Raw genomic sequence first — 15,753 nt, 5'->3', positions numbered from 1 at the left:
CGGCCTATAATTATCTGTATGTAAAGAATGAATTCAGTCCCTGTATGTGTTTCCTACAGATCAATCCAGTAAGAGGACAACACCAGAGAGATGTCTCCATCCTCTTCTTCCACAGGACTGTGAAGAAGATGAAGAAGATCCCAATGTTCCTCAGGATCATCAGGTAGATGGATAGAAGGTGATCTCCCCTATGATGTGTAGACGGTTGTGACAATCTTGTGTTCAGTCTTGTTTTATCCACTAGTAAAACCGTATTTTTCGGACTATAAAACGCACTTTTTTCCTCCAAAATTTTGGAGGAAAGTGGGGGGGGGGTGCGTCTTATAGTCCAATATATATAAATATTGTGGCTGTGGGTGGTGGAGGGATGTGGGGGGAGCGGCAGCGGCGAAGTAGCAGGGCACAGGAGGCAGCAGCCGCCTTCTGCAGCCTACAATGTGCCCGCTACTAAACAAAATGAATATTCACTGCTCCCCACGCCCATGGGTATGGGGAGCAGTGAATATTCACTTTCCTTCGTAGCGCGCACACTGTGCCTGCAGCGCAGCTCCTAGTATGTATGGCACCCTTCATCCCTGTATGTATGGCACCCTTCATCCCTCTTCCTGATATGCTTGGCACCCCTCATCCTAGTATGCTTGGCACCCCCTGATCCCTGTCACTCTGCACACACACACAAAAAAAAACAATTATACTCACCTCCTCTCTCCTCCAGCGCTGCCTCCCACTCTGCTGCCTACAGGGATCTCACTATGTGAGCCGCGCATGGCGTAACTGCCATGCGCCCTCACACTGTAAGATCCTTTGACGGAATAGTCACTGCTTCCCACATAACACATCTGCATCTCTGGCTGCTATGGGCATAAAAGGGGACAAACTTATGGTGTGCCCCCATGCTCCCCTGACCTCAACCCCATTGAGAACTTCTGGAGCATCATCAAAAGGAGTGTCTATGATGGCGGGAGGCAGTTCACATCTAAGCAACAGCTCTGGGAGGGTATTCTGTCCTCATGCAAAACAATTAAAGCAGAAACCATCCAAAACCTGACAAATTCAATGGACGAGAGAGTTCAGAAGCTCCTTTCGAACAAGGGGTCCTATGTGCAAATGTAACATCACCTAGAATAAAGTTTTGAGTTGAAAACTGTTTGATTTCAGTTTATAATAACCTGCTAATGCTTATAATTTCAAAAATGACCATTTTTTGTTCTTTATTAAAATGAAAAGGTTGAAAACTGCTGTACATAATAATTTGGAACATGCATTTTGAATGCAGTTTGAGTGTTTTATTTTTTTTAAAATATCCTGTTATCATAGGCAGTTTGTACAAAAACCTTTCAATTGTACTCTAATAGTTATTTGACTGGAAAATTACAATGACTGCAATTCATATAGGTAATTTGGGAAAATCTGAGAAAATATTATTTGCATAATAATTTGGAACACAGTGTAATATAAGAGAAACCTCGGCACTCAGGTAATGAATTTTACCAAAAATAATTTTAATTGCAGTCCACATCAGAAAAAAAACAAAACCACGTTTTGGTCTATACGACCTTCATCAGTGTACCACTTGTTGGGAATGACAATAGGAAAGGAGGGTGAGGATGCAGTGTCTCAGGCACGTGATCCCCTAAGACCAGAAGACAGGGAGAATGGGCTAAGGGATCACGTGCTTGAGACACTGCATCCTCACCCTCCTTTCCTATTGTCATTCCCAACATCAGATTTTTCTCAGTCTCCAGCTGTGGCTGCTTTTTCAGTGGTGTAGACTGGCGGTGTCACAATCATGTGATCACCATTTTGCCTCTAGACCACAACGTTATCCTCCACCCAAAACTGTTCAAATGACTTTTGGTATTGAAAGCCCTTTTCTATAGAACTTACAACCAGGAAGATCCACGTACGTAAATTAGAAGACGCTGACTCTTACCTGCCCAGATCTGTAAACTACAAAGCCAAATGACAACGTACTTAGAAGGTAGAAGCCTATAGACAAACTATGTAGGGAACGGCGCTCCTAACAAGATATAACTCCTATACTAGACAAGGAGTATAAGAGACAAAATAAATAAAATAGTAATTGTATTAGTTTACACATCAAATAAAACACACAAGTATATTTAAAAGTATTAAAGGAGATGTTAAAACAGAGGTGAACACCTATTGAAAGAATAAAGAAACAACTTTAGAGTACACTATAGCTTATCACAGATAAGTATTGAGATTAGATGACAATTTATACCATTCGCAAAATACAAGAGTACACCCAGTTTCGCCCAAATACCTAGAATTCATACAAAAGCTATACGAGGCACATAGGAGACCACAGGACACAGCAACACTAGTCAAAGTGCTGGTGCATAGATGGCAGTGTCATGTAAGAAATATAAGTACAGTATATAAAGCAAACCAGTGTGGACGTCCTGCCGAGATGTTCCCCCGACTCGCGTTTCGCGATCAGCTTCACTCTCAGGAGATCCTGATTGTGAAGTGTGAGTCAGGGGAACATCTCGGCAGGACGTCCACACTGGTTTGGCTAACGATAAACTACATAAACATTACACCTGTGCCATGATATATCTGTAAGCTAAATTTAAGACACCTCAGCTCTGCACTTATGAAAAGTTCTCTTTCAATGTCTAATATTTCTTCTTGAAACTCATCTGATAGAAAATATTGTCCCTTGCGATAGTTTAGATTGCCAAGAACCACCGAGCCCCAGACTCTAATTACCCCAGAGAGGTTTCTCCACTAGTTACTCATTTTATACTGGCAAAGACTGTTCAGTTTGATTATTTCTTGTCTATACTCAGATTTAACCCCTTCCCGCAGACAGTTTTTTGTTCCTAATCGGCCCCATTTTTCAAAACTGACGTGTGTCACTTTATGTGGTGATAATTTTGGAATTTTTCACAAAGGATAATAGGAAACAAATGGACCTTACAAATTATTTTCCAACTTTTTCTTGAATGTGACAATCCCCTATATACGATTGTACACTACTATCTGGGCACATGGCAGGTTAAGAAGGGAAGGAGCGCCATTTAGCTATTCCAATGCAGATCTTGCTGGGATAGTTTGCAGACACAATGTATTGGGGGCAATGTTCGTGGTCACCTGGCAGCTCAAAAGATGGCCACCACAAACAGGCTTGGTGCTATCTACTCCATTTTCCACATCCCAGGGATTGTCTTGCTAATCACCCTTTAATCCTTCTACATGGATCTGGACTTACACAGAGGCACCTAGGCTTGGGCCACTGTGTTACCTGCTGTTCTGTGGAGTGAGATGGGAAGAAGAATAGTCAGGTAGCCGGATCAGAACCAGGAGGGCAGAGAAAGTACAAAATCAGAAGACACAAGAGTAGTCAGTAAACGGGCCGAGGTCACAACAGGAACCAAATACACAAGCCGGGAGCTGATCACAGAGGACTGAACCAGAGGAGAACAAGGCTGGATCTGGCAGCTTCCGGCAATATGCTTAAGCTGGCTAACGGACACATAGTTGACGGGAGGTATGTATCACAGAGATGGCTGTCCTCTGTGATGGAACCTGGAATGCTCCTCTAGTGCACGTAAGCACTAAGAGGACTGTTTGGTGCACATGGGACCGGGTTACGGGTAGTTGGAGAGATGGGCAGGTCTAGCTACCCACATACTTCACCTCTGGGTGTGGTTAAGATATAAAATGGAGGCCGTTGTTTGGCACATGTTCTGTGTGTTTGCAGGGAGAAGGCCTCCTGTGTGTTGTGGTCTCCCGACTGAACCAGTGACCTGGATGCTACCCAGTCTGTGTCGGTGTGTGTAATTATTCAAAAATAATAATTGGTTTTATTCTTGGCAGATGACTGTACCAGGAGATCAGAGGGACAGCTGACATCTTCAATTTCTAAATCAGATGATCTTGAGAACCCACAGGATACAATTGAAGTGAATGCCATTTCTCCAGATATACCATCATCCCTTCCCAGCAAAGATCAATCATCTGATCCTGTGAAACAGGTCCTGTCTTCTGATTCATTACCGACTACTAAGAAAAATCAAAGTCACAAAATAAGCATTAAAAAACAAACTGCTCCTAAATCAAACAAGCCATTTTCATGTCCAGAATATGGAAATAGTTTTAAACATCCAAAAAATCATAAAGTGGAAAATACATTTTCTTGTTCGAAGTGTGAGAAATGTTTTAACCAGAAATTAGCTCTTGTTAGGCACCAGAGAATTCACACAGGAGTGAACCCTTATTCCTGTTCAGAATGTGGGAAATGTTTTAACCAGAAATCTGATTTGGTTACGCACCAGAGAATTCACACAGGGGAGAAGCCTTTTTCATGTTCAGAATGTGGGAAATGTTTTAACCAGAAATCAAATTTGGTTACGCACCAGAGAATTCACACAGGGGAGAAGCCTTTTTCCTGCTCAGAATGTGGGAAACATTTTAGCCAGAAATCGTTTCTTGCTATACACAAAAGAATTCACACAGGGGAGAAGCCTTTTTCATGTTCAGAATGTGGGAAATGTTTTACAGAGAAATCAAATTTGGTTAAGCACCAGAGAACCCACACAGGGGAGAAGCCTTTTTCCTGCTCAGAGTGTGGGAAAAATTTTAACCATAAATGGGTCCTTGCTATACACAAAAGAACTCACACAGGGGAGAAGCCTTTTTTCTGTTCAGAATGTGGGAAATATTTTACACAGAAATCAAATTTAGTTAACCACCAGAGAACTCACACAGGGAAGAAACCCTTTTCATGTTCAGAATGTTAGAAATGTTTGTATCGAAAATTGTATCTTTTTAACCCCTTTACCCCCCGAGCCTGTTTTCACCTTCATGACCAGGCCAAATTTTACTCTGGAACACTTCAACAGATCTCACTGATTCTGGGAATGTTTGTTCGTGACATATTGTACTTCATGACGGTGGTAAAATTTGATTGATATGACTTGCTTTTATTTGTGAAAAAAAAATGGAAATTTGGCAAAAATGTAGAAAATGTATCAATTTTCAAACTTTAAATTTTTATTCCCTTAAAGCAGAGAGCTATTATGTCACACAAACTAGTTAATAAATAACATTTCCCGCATGTCTACTTTACATCAGCACAATTTTTGAAACAAAATATTTTTTCTTAGGAAGTTATAAGAATTAAAAGTTGACCAGCGATTTCTCATTTGAAGTGACTTTGAGGGGTCTGTATTACAGAAAATACCCCAAAAGTGACACCACTCTAAAAATTGCCATCCACAAGATGCTCAAAACCACATTCAAGATTTTTATTAGCCCTTCAGGTTCTTCACAGGAATTAATGGAATGTAGAAGGAAAAAGTTCACATTTAACTTTTTTCGCCCCCAAATTTTATTTTATACCCTATTAGTTTTTTATTACACATTACAGCCTGGGAAGGTCATTCAAAACCACCCACTGTGATCTCTTGAGCGAACAACTTTCTACTGCCCCCTATCATCCGGACAATTACACGATTGGCCGACGATTAACGGCGGAGGCCACAGGCTGTTTGCACTAACAGGCCGGTTATCAGAAAACTAACAGTGAGCGGATGGTAGATACACATCTGGATTCCAAAACATGGAATATGTGTATGTAACCCCGAACGATCACCACTAGCTCCACGATAACCCCACACTACTCGCTGCCACCACCAATCGTTTATAAGGCCGATTGGATAGCATATGGCTTTGAGGCGCGGTTACAGAACAAAACAACAATCTGGCTTCCGTCTCTACCATTCCACCGAAACTGCACTTACCAAAATTATTAATGATTTACTTACAGCCAAAGCTAACAGATAATTCTACATTCTCCTCCTTCTAGACCTGTCCTCTGCCTTCGACACAGTTGATCACTGCCTCCTACTACAGATTCTCTCTTCCTTTGGTGTCAAAGATCTTGCCCTATCCTGGATCACCTCATACCTTTCCAACTGCACTTTTAGTGTCTCCCACTCCCACACTACCTCCTCACCTCGCCCCCTCTCTGTTGGAGCCCCTCAAGGCTCTGTCCTAGGACCCCTACTCTTCTCCATCTATACCCTTGACCTGGGAGAGCTCATAAAGTCCTATGGTTTCTAGTACCACCTGTATGCTGATGACACCCAGATCTACCTCTCTGGCCCAGATGTCACCTTTCTGCTGTCCAGAATCCCAGCATGTCTAGCAGCCATATCCTCCTTCTTCTCCTCTCGCTTCCTCAAATTCAATGTGAACAAAACTGAACTCATCATCTTTCCTCCATCTCACATATCTTTCCCATCTAATCTATCTATCACAATAAATAACATCTTTCTTTCCCCTGTACCAGAAATCCGCTGCCTCCTTGTAACTCTCGACTCTGCTGTCCTTCAAACCACACATCCAAGCTCTCGCCACCTCCTCTCGCCTCCAGCTCAAAAATATTTCCAGAATCCGTCCTTTCCTCAACCCTCAATCCAAACTAAACTGCTTGTGCATGCCCTCATCATCTCCCACCTCGACTACTGCAACATCCACCTCTGTGGCCTACCTGCTAACACTCTCGCAGTTCTCCAGTCTGTCCTTAACTCTGCTGCCCGACTAGTTTATCTCTCTCCTCGCTACTTCTCTGCTACCCCTCTCTGCAAATCTCTTCACTGGCTCCCAATTGCCCAGCGTATCCAGTTCAAACTACTAACCCTGACGTACAAAGTCATCCATAACCTTTTTCCTCCTTACAGCTCTGAACAAATCTCCTGATATATTCCCTCACGTAATCTCCGGTCCTCTCAAGACCTCCTTCTCTCCTCCACACTTATTCATTTGTTCCTCACCCAATCGCCTCCAAGACTTCTCCCGAATATCCCCCATCCTCTGGAATTCTGTGCCTCAACACGTCCGACTATCTGTCACATTCGGATACTTCAGACTGAACCTGAAAACCCATCTCTTCAAGAAAGCTTACAACCTGCAATGCCCACGCTGCCACATCACCACCACGAGAGCTGCTGCAACTCCCCACCTAACGTCTCCTTCCCCATCCTATAGCATGTAAGCCCGCAAGGGCAGGGTCCTCTTCCCCCTGTACCAATCATTCTTAGTTTATTTACTGTAAGTGATATCTGTATTTTGTATGTAACCCCTTCTTATTTACAGCATCATGGAATCAATGACGTTATATAAATAATAATAATAATAATAATAAAAGGAACAGAACTATTAAATGTTATATTTAATTCAAAGGGAGACAGTGCTTATGAAAAATAAACCAAAGATTTTACAAAGGGGACAAAACAATACTGCATACAGTTATATAAAATAAAGTAATAAAACAAAAGAAACTTACCACCCTGATCACAGGAATGATTCAGCCTTAGGAAAAGAAAGTGCTTAGTTTGAAGAAAGTCCAGTGGATGGGAATCATTCAGACACTGAAATGTATCTCTCTGCACGAACATAGATCATAATTCGTCTTGATCTTTTATCAACTCCTGAGTCCCATCCACACACTCCCCCATGATGACCTCACATGGGTCAGGTTGTGGGCTGGTCTCAGCCATTCATGATTTTATGAAATCCCCAACTTATTTCATAACTCCTCTCCAGATGATCGCAAAAGTTCGAGATTGACGCCATATTTTCCATCGGGATTTTATCTTTACTTGGATAGTAAACTTGGCATAGCTGTTGTCAGTTATCTGTTTACTGTGGATTTGTGGCTCGTTGGTAGGGGTTTCAGTTATGAAAAATTATGTTTTCTCTATCCCTGTTAGCCATAGTGCTGAAAATGTATGTCTCATTAATATCAGATTTGTACAAATTCTAGTATTCTATATCTTATTTCAGAGGCATACTGTCTGTTACTGAAGCTGTTCTGTTGAAAGGAATGTGTATGCAGGGTGACAATAGCCATTTGTAAAGAGTGTGAGGTATCCCTCTCCGAAACTTAAAAAGCCTTTTTTCTGTGGACAAACGGCCCTGCCCTGTTTATGTATCAACACATGTACCTTTTTTGTTGTCCAACTCTTTGAAAACAGTTCTCCTTTCTACTTTATGGCTGTGTGCCCACGATGCTTTTTTTAAGCGTTTCCGCTGTGGCAATTCCGCTGTGGAAACGCATAAAAAATACTTGGTAGAAGGTCTGCAATGCTCCTCAATGATAATCCGCATGTGCTGTGCACATGCTGCGGAAATTTCCGTTGTGGATTATCATTGCGGAAAAATATGCAGCACTACCAATTATTTTGCGGAGTCGCGGCGTTTTCGCCGCCATTCACTTGCATTGGGTCGCATGACATCCGCATCACTAGATAAGCACATGCGGATTTTCATGCGATTCAATGTGCGGATGGTACTCGGGTTTGGAGAAGAGGAGACTCCTCCATACCTGGGTACCATAGTACCTGTTAAAAAAAAATAAAATAAAATAAAACATAAATATTATACTTACCTTCTGATGGCCCCCGGTCTCCATAGTGATGCGTCCTGGCTTGCCGGCAGCTCGCAATGGTAAAAGGACCTGCCATTACGTCATTTAGTCATGTGACGGGTCACGTGACCACAGACGGCAGCGGTAGCGTGACCTGTCACATGACTAAATGATGTCATGGCAGGTCCTTTTAGACCATCACAAGCTGCCGGCAAGCCAGGACGCATCGCTAAGGACACCGGGGGCCATCAGAAGGTAAGTATAATATTTATTTTTTACCATTCTTTTACGGTCACACTATATAAAGCCATGCCGGTTGCATGTGTGGCGCCCCTGCGGGTTCAGTCGCCACAGAGGTACTGCATCTCACCCAGAGGTGTGGTATCTCACTCTCAGGAAAGGTTAGAGTGCTGCCCGGGACCCTAACACCTGCACCCAACACGTCCACTTCAGTAGGGCAGGGCGAGATTGCTCCTACGGGAGAGCACAGTACCTGGTCCCTGGCTGGAGTGGAGGGGAACCTAGTGAGGGGGAACCATGTAGTGGGTGTGGGTGGAGGACGTAGTTCAGGGGAGCACTTGTGAGGGAGTGATATAAAAGGGGGAACCATCTTAGAAAGACAAGCCAGTCAGAGAAGGAGAAGTGAAAGGAGCAGGGGCTCTTCAGGAGCTCTGCTCGGCAGGCGGGCCTAGTCCGAGAGGCCCAGGACTGAGAGAGAGGAGAGGGGGCAGGAGAAAGGCTCCAGGAACAGAAGGGATCCCAGGGGTACGGGAAGTGCTGGAGGCCACCCGTACGCCCGAATCTGCCAGGCGGTGGAGGGATCGAGCCGCAGAGGGGACAGGCCCCTAAACTAGTGGAGAACTACAAGGCTCAGCTAGGAACTGGAGGCTGCTGTGCTTGTAAGTTGCAGCGGCCACATCTGCAATTATATCGCTGAGAAGGTGGCCACAGAGGGTCCAGGGGACTGCAGGTCGCCCGACAAGATCCGAGGCTACCGGATTGGGACACTGATTGCAAGGAAAGGAGGGCGAGAGCCAGCGCAGGAAGACGACTGAGGAAGGCACATAGAAAGGGGACCTGTCAGGCACTCTTGAATTACCTGAGGGATTGCTGAACCCCTGCCTGGTGAACGCAGCACGACGTGGGAGGTTGTAGTCCAGAACCTGTAACCTGAGGAACTTAAGAACTGTGAGTAAAAACTGCACCCCACTGTCTCTGTGATTATTATCTGCGCCATCACCCCTGCACTACACTGTGTTCCAAATTATTATGCAAATAATATTTTCTCAGATTTTCCCAAATTACCTATATGAATTGCAGTCATTGTAATTTTCCAGTCAAATAACTATTAGAGTACAATTGAAAGGTTTTTGTACAAACTGCCTATGATAACAGGATATTTAAAAAAAAATAAAAACTCAAACTGCACTCAAAATGCATGTTCCAAATTATTATGCACAGCAGAGTTTTCAACCTTTTCATTTTAATAAAGAACAAAAAAATGGTCATTTTTGCAATTATAAGCATTAGCAGGTTATTACACACTGAAATCAAACAGTTTTCAACTCAAAACTTTATTCTAGGTGATGTTACATTTGCACATAGGACCCCTTGTTCGAAAGGAGCTTCTGAACTCTCTCGTCCATTGAATTTGTCAGGTTTTGGATGGTTTCTGCTTTAATTGTTTTGCATGATGACAGAATACCCTCCCAGAGCTGTTGCTTAGATGTGAACTGCCTCCCGCCATCATAGACACTCCTTTTGATGATGCTCCAGAGGTTCTCAATGGGGTTGAGGTCAGGGGAGCATGGGGGCACACCATAAGTTTGTCCCCTTTTATGCCCATAGCAGCAAGAGATGCAGATGTGTTATGTGCAGCATGAGACGGGGCATTATCATGTATGAAATGATCATGCAACGACCGGCCCGGCACCGAGTACCCCACGGCCCAGGGGGCGCGTCACATGGATTTATATAGTGTGACCAAGTTGTCAAGCACTTTCCAAGTGATGCTAAAATCGCTTGGAAAGCGCTAGTCAACCCGCATGTGGAAATGCAAGTGAAGAACGCTTCACATACACATGTCCCTGGCAGGAAAACGCATGTACAATCCGCATGTACAATCCGCATGCACAATCCGAACGTACAATCCGCATGTACAATCCGCATGCGTTTTTTCTGCCAGGGAGATGCAGAAACGCTCAGGAAAAATCTGGAGCATTTCTGCATCATGGGCACATCGCCTAAATCTATTTTCTTTCTCACAAAAGGCATCTTCTTTCAGTCATCTGGGCATCAAAAGGTCTTCATGCATTTTAACTCCTTACCGACCTTAGACGTACTCCGTAGACTCTGGGAGGCAGAGGGAGGGAGCCCCGCCTGCTCTTGGATCGGTGCCCCCACATGAAATCGCAGGAGCCTGCTTGTTGCCATGGTGACCCGATGTCGTCATGACGATATCCGGGTCAGCAGGCGCTAGCAAGTTAGGTAGATCATGCGCAGTGCATGATCTAACTTGGGTCAGTGCAGAACTGACAGTTATAAGGTATAGCAGTGCTCCTGCATTGCTATGCTTTATAATTGGGATCAGACTGCTAAAAGTGAAAAAGTATAAAAAAAAAAAAATTGAAAAAATAATTTTAAAAATAATAAAATATATGTATTGTCCTTTTATGTAAAAAAATAAATAAATAAAAAATACACATTTGGTATCGCTGCATCCGAAACGTCTTGCCCCACAAAACTGTCACACTCGTTAACCCCGTCAGTGAACACTGCAAAAAAAAAACAGGGCTAAAAACTATGCTTTTTCATCATACCGCCAAACATAAAGTGGAATAAAACGTGATCAAAATGATAATGTAAATAAAAATAGCATCGCTGAAAACTTCTTGTCCAGCAAAAAAAAAGCCGTCATACAGCTCCGTCAGCTGAAAAATGAAAAAGTTACAGCTCTCAGAATACAGCGATGCAAAAATAATTATTTTTTCTATAAAATTAGTTTTTATTGTGCAAAAGCAGCAAAACATAAAAACCGCTGTAATCGTACTAACCCGAAGAATAAAGTCGCCTTATCAATTTTACCACACGTGGAACGACATAAAAGAAAAAACAATTCCTGAATTGGGTTTTGTTCATTCTGCCTCCCAAAAATCGGAATAGAAAGCAATGAAAAAATGTAGTGCGCCCAGAAATGGTACCAATAAAAACGTCAACTCGTCCCGCAAAAAAAACCAGGCCTTACTTGACTGTCTGCCGAAATATGGAAAAATTACAGCTGTCAGAATCTAGAATGTCAGGGATTATTATCACCATCTGTCCCTGGAATTCTTTAAGTGGCCTTTAAGGAATGAATGATTCTATATGTAACTCTGAGACTGCAATCACCTCTCTGTCTCCACTCTTGTTGATTTGACAAAGAAAAGAGACGAATGAAAAAAAATTCTAGATAAAAAATATTTGCAATCCAGGGAAAAATCAAAACGTTTCTTCTACGATTTTTCAGATAAATGCGGGAGACCATTGGCCAGAATGCTCCACCTTACATTTATCCCAAATGTTAAGGGGAAAGAGAGCAGGGATGAACATAATCCCCCAAAAATTGTAGATCTTTTTCGGTCTTACTATGATAACTTCTATAATATTAAGAATCAATTTGCAGACATGTCCCTCTTAGACCGATCCAATAAGATTGCAGAATATGTCCAGGAAACACCTCTACCCAAGTTGAGCAATTCAATGGTGGAAGCTTTGGAAGAGGTGATATCCATAGATGAAATTGACTCTGCGATATAGGCCTCCCCATCAGGTAAATATCCGGGAGCAGATGGCTTTACGTCGGCATTTTACAAACAGTTTAGAGACAACTCTCTCCAATAATGGCTAAAACATTTAATACAATTGATGGAAACACTGGATTTGTCCCCCAATCTCTAGAGGCACACATCAGTGTACTTCCAAAACCAGGAAAAGACCCTTCAATAATTGCTAATTTTAGACCAATCTCTTTATTAAATATAGATATTAAACTATTTTCAAAAATACTGCTGACAGGTTAGCCCCTTCACTCCCCTCTAAAGTCAACAATGATCAGGTAGGCTTCATCAAAGGACGAGAGGCTAGAGACAATACCTTTAAGACGCTACTCATTATCTCCAAAGCAAGAAGTGGCTCCACTCCATTAGGTCTTCGATCTATAGATGCAGAGAAAGCTTTTGTTAGAGTCCAGATTTATAGAGGAAGCCTTGAAATAGATAGGCTTTGGCTCTTGTTACCTACAGAAAATAATGGCCTTGCATAAAAATCCATCGGCACGGGTAGAGTAAACAATTCTCTTTCTGCCCCATTTGCAATTAACAATGGAACCAGACAAGGGTGCCCCCTGTCTCCATTGCTATATGTGGTGGTAATGGAGCATCTGGCCAATGCCCTCAGAAGCAATAGTAATATTCATGGATACAAAGTGGGAGCTACATCTTATAAAGCAGCCCTGTATGCAGACGATTTGCTTCTTTACATATCCCAACCTCAAATATCATTTCCTAAAAGAATTTGATAGGTTTGGAGAAGTTAGTAATTTTAAAGTCAATTACTCTAAAACCGAGGCCTTGAATATATCTCTTCCACAAACTGAAATCTCACAAGTTATGACTAAATTTCCATTTAAATGGCAGAAAAAATCATTGAAATATTTAGAGGTTCATATTCCTTCGGCCCCTAATAAATTATTTGAGCTCAATCATCAAGCTTTATTACACAGAACATATGGAGACCTATTGAAATATGGCAAACTGAAGATATCTTGGTTTGGACTCTGAACAATGGGTATGTCCCTTCAGGAAAGTGGTCCGACTCATGCTATCTCTGCTATATGAGGGATTGGGCAGAGAGGAGGGAAAGGAGAAACTGGCATTTCAGTGAGCATAGGAGAGGGATTTGGGGGTTCGTTTATCCCCTCGTGAGTGGGCAAAAGGGTTCCTCTTCACACATAAGCTTTCTAATGCAGGGACTGCACAAGAAAAGAACTATAAAACACTCACACGATGGTATCACTACCCATATAAACTACATGCAATGTTCCTTACAGTTTCGGAAACATGTTGGAGATGTGAAAGTGAAGTGGGTTCTATGATTCATATATGATGGGAGTGTTCTAAAATTAAACCATTTTGGGAGAAGGTATTTGACAATTACCAACGTATCACAGGAAACAGAGTATTGGGGTCTCCTCAAATAGCCCTTCTGTCAATCCTCCGGAATCTGGAATGTATTAAGTACTATAGAAACTGCCGAGAAATAATCATCTCAAATTCTGTGTTTCCAGGATTATTCTTGTGGGAATTGGCTGAGATATCCCCTGTGCAAAATATATCTAGTATTAATGAGCCAGTAATGGGGGATCTCCACATACCTCCACCTGCAGAGCCGCCACCATATACATGTGCTTCTCACTAAATTAGAATATCATCAAAAAGTAAATTTATTTCAGTTCTTCAATACAAAAAGTGAAACTCCTATATTATATAGAGTCATTACACACAGAGTGATCTATTTCACATGTTTATTTCTGTTAATGTTGATGATAATGGCTTACAGCCAATGAAAACACAAAAGTCATTATCTCAGTAAATTAGAATAATTAACAAAAACATCTGCAAAGGCTTCCTAAGCGTTTAAAAAGGTCCCTTAGTCTGTTTCAGTAGGCTCCACAATCATGGGGAATACTGCTGACTTGACAGATGTCCAGAAGGCAGTCACTGACACACTCCACAAGGAGGGTAAGCCACAAAAGGTCATTGCTAAAGAAGCTGGTGACTCGCCCCCTGGGCCGTGGGGCACTGGGATTCGGGCAATAGGGGAACTATGGGGGTAGTAGTAGCTACCCGGTTCCGTGGCTCAGGGTGGTCAGCCCAGAGGTAGTCTGCTACGTGCTGTTAACAATGTCCGACTACGCCACCCGTGGATTTGCGGTCATTAGGAACCGCCGCTGCAAGGCAGACTGCTGGGGCTGATGATGTATGCAGCTGGGATGGTGTGACTCCCCACGGGAAGAGTGCGGCCCCAGGGCAGTGTAGTGGATGGTGGGAGTGATGGTAGTGAGAGTCCCAGTGCTGATAGTGCTGGAGGAGCAAGGAGCACACAGACAACAGGTTGCAGTCCAGGGTCTTTACTAGAACAGGTAAACTGACCCACAAACAGTCCCGGCTAGGAGGGGACCTGGATGTCTGAGAGCAATGGGGAAATTGGCCCTGGTCAGGGTGAGGGTGTAGGCTTACCGTGCTTTCTGCGCTCCTTCTGGCTATCTCCTCCTTATAGGGTAAAAGCCCACGTTTCCGAGCTCTCCGTGTATTCTCGCCTGTATGGCCTGCGACGTGGGTTCCTTTCTGCTCCCGGCCTGATAAGGCTTTACTGGTCCCTTCTGTTGTGGCAGGACCTCCAGGCTTCTTAGGCCAAGGAATATACAGTCCCCTGCGGACTGGTTATCTGCTGTGGGATATGGAATCCTCCCAGCCTCAGACACCAAAGTCTGGTAAATTAAGTCCTCTATCTGCCAAGACAGGCTCACTTCGCCTCTTGTCTCTGGCTTGTGGCTCTCCTCCTGCCACACTTCCTCTTAGGTGCAATACAACTTTCTGTCCCTGCTCTGCTCTGGGACACGTCTCACTGCTGAGACAGGTCATCCAGTTCTCCCTAACCCTGCCCCCAGTACCAGCTTTTATAGGGGCAGCCAGCTCCCCCTACTGGCCTGAGACAGGAGGCATTGCATGCTAATGTTCCCCTGACCAGAGAACCTCCCCCTTGCTCTCAGACACAGCTTAAATATATTTGTGGCATCCAGGCCAGGGTGACACATTCCCCCCTAGTGAAATTTAGTGCTCCGGGACTAAACAAGAAACAAAGATAATATACATGACTATGAAACATCAATAGACAAACGATGCACAGATTGAGTTCTTAAGGTTACAGTGTGGCCTGTGACCGGGTGTCCATATCACCAGCACAACGGGGAGCCTTAACCAGGTGGGGGTCTGTCTTACCCCAAGTCCTTTACAGTCTTAGTTCATTCCTTGGTTAGGCTCCGAACGCAGTCCATACAAGGTCCCGGTTATAAATAGTCCATAACCTTTGAGTCCGTACGGTAACTGTAAGGAACTGAAACACACAATTACTAATCACTCAGGTAACTTGGCAAACATTTCAACATTTGACAACAAGGTTATTACAATTTTAGTGCACCCTATATTCTCCAGCGAGCGGGTGTCTGCCCCTTTGTGCTCCTGGTTGATCTACGTAGCCCACTGTCTGGTGGTGGACCAACCTGGCTTTCCCCATTAGCATTAGGGGTACAGCTA

General features: G+C 43.3%; 1 protein-coding gene and 1 pseudogene across 1 annotated transcript; both read left to right on the top strand.

The window, feature by feature from the left end:
• Positions 1–15,753, top strand: part of LOC141171890 (uncharacterized) — an 853,981-nt pseudogene that overhangs the window by 757,967 nt on the left and 80,261 nt on the right.
• LOC141172880 (uncharacterized) lies at positions 2,435–7,196 on the top strand. The gene is made up of 2 exons (XM_073657503.1): positions 2,435–2,495; positions 3,847–7,196. The coding sequence occupies exons 1-2, from the start codon at positions 2,435–2,437 to the stop codon at positions 4,767–4,769; spliced, it is 984 nt and encodes a 327-aa protein (XP_073513604.1). The 3' UTR covers positions 4,770–7,196.

The sequence above is a fragment of the Phyllobates terribilis genome, unplaced genomic scaffold, assembly GCF_046119375.1.
Source record: "Phyllobates terribilis strain yellow unplaced genomic scaffold, ASM4611937v1 Scaffold_12__6_contigs__length_324123572, whole genome shotgun sequence".
Taxonomy (NCBI): domain Eukaryota; kingdom Metazoa; phylum Chordata; class Amphibia; order Anura; family Dendrobatidae; genus Phyllobates; species Phyllobates terribilis.
This window is presented reverse-complemented; position numbering and strand designations above follow the sequence as displayed.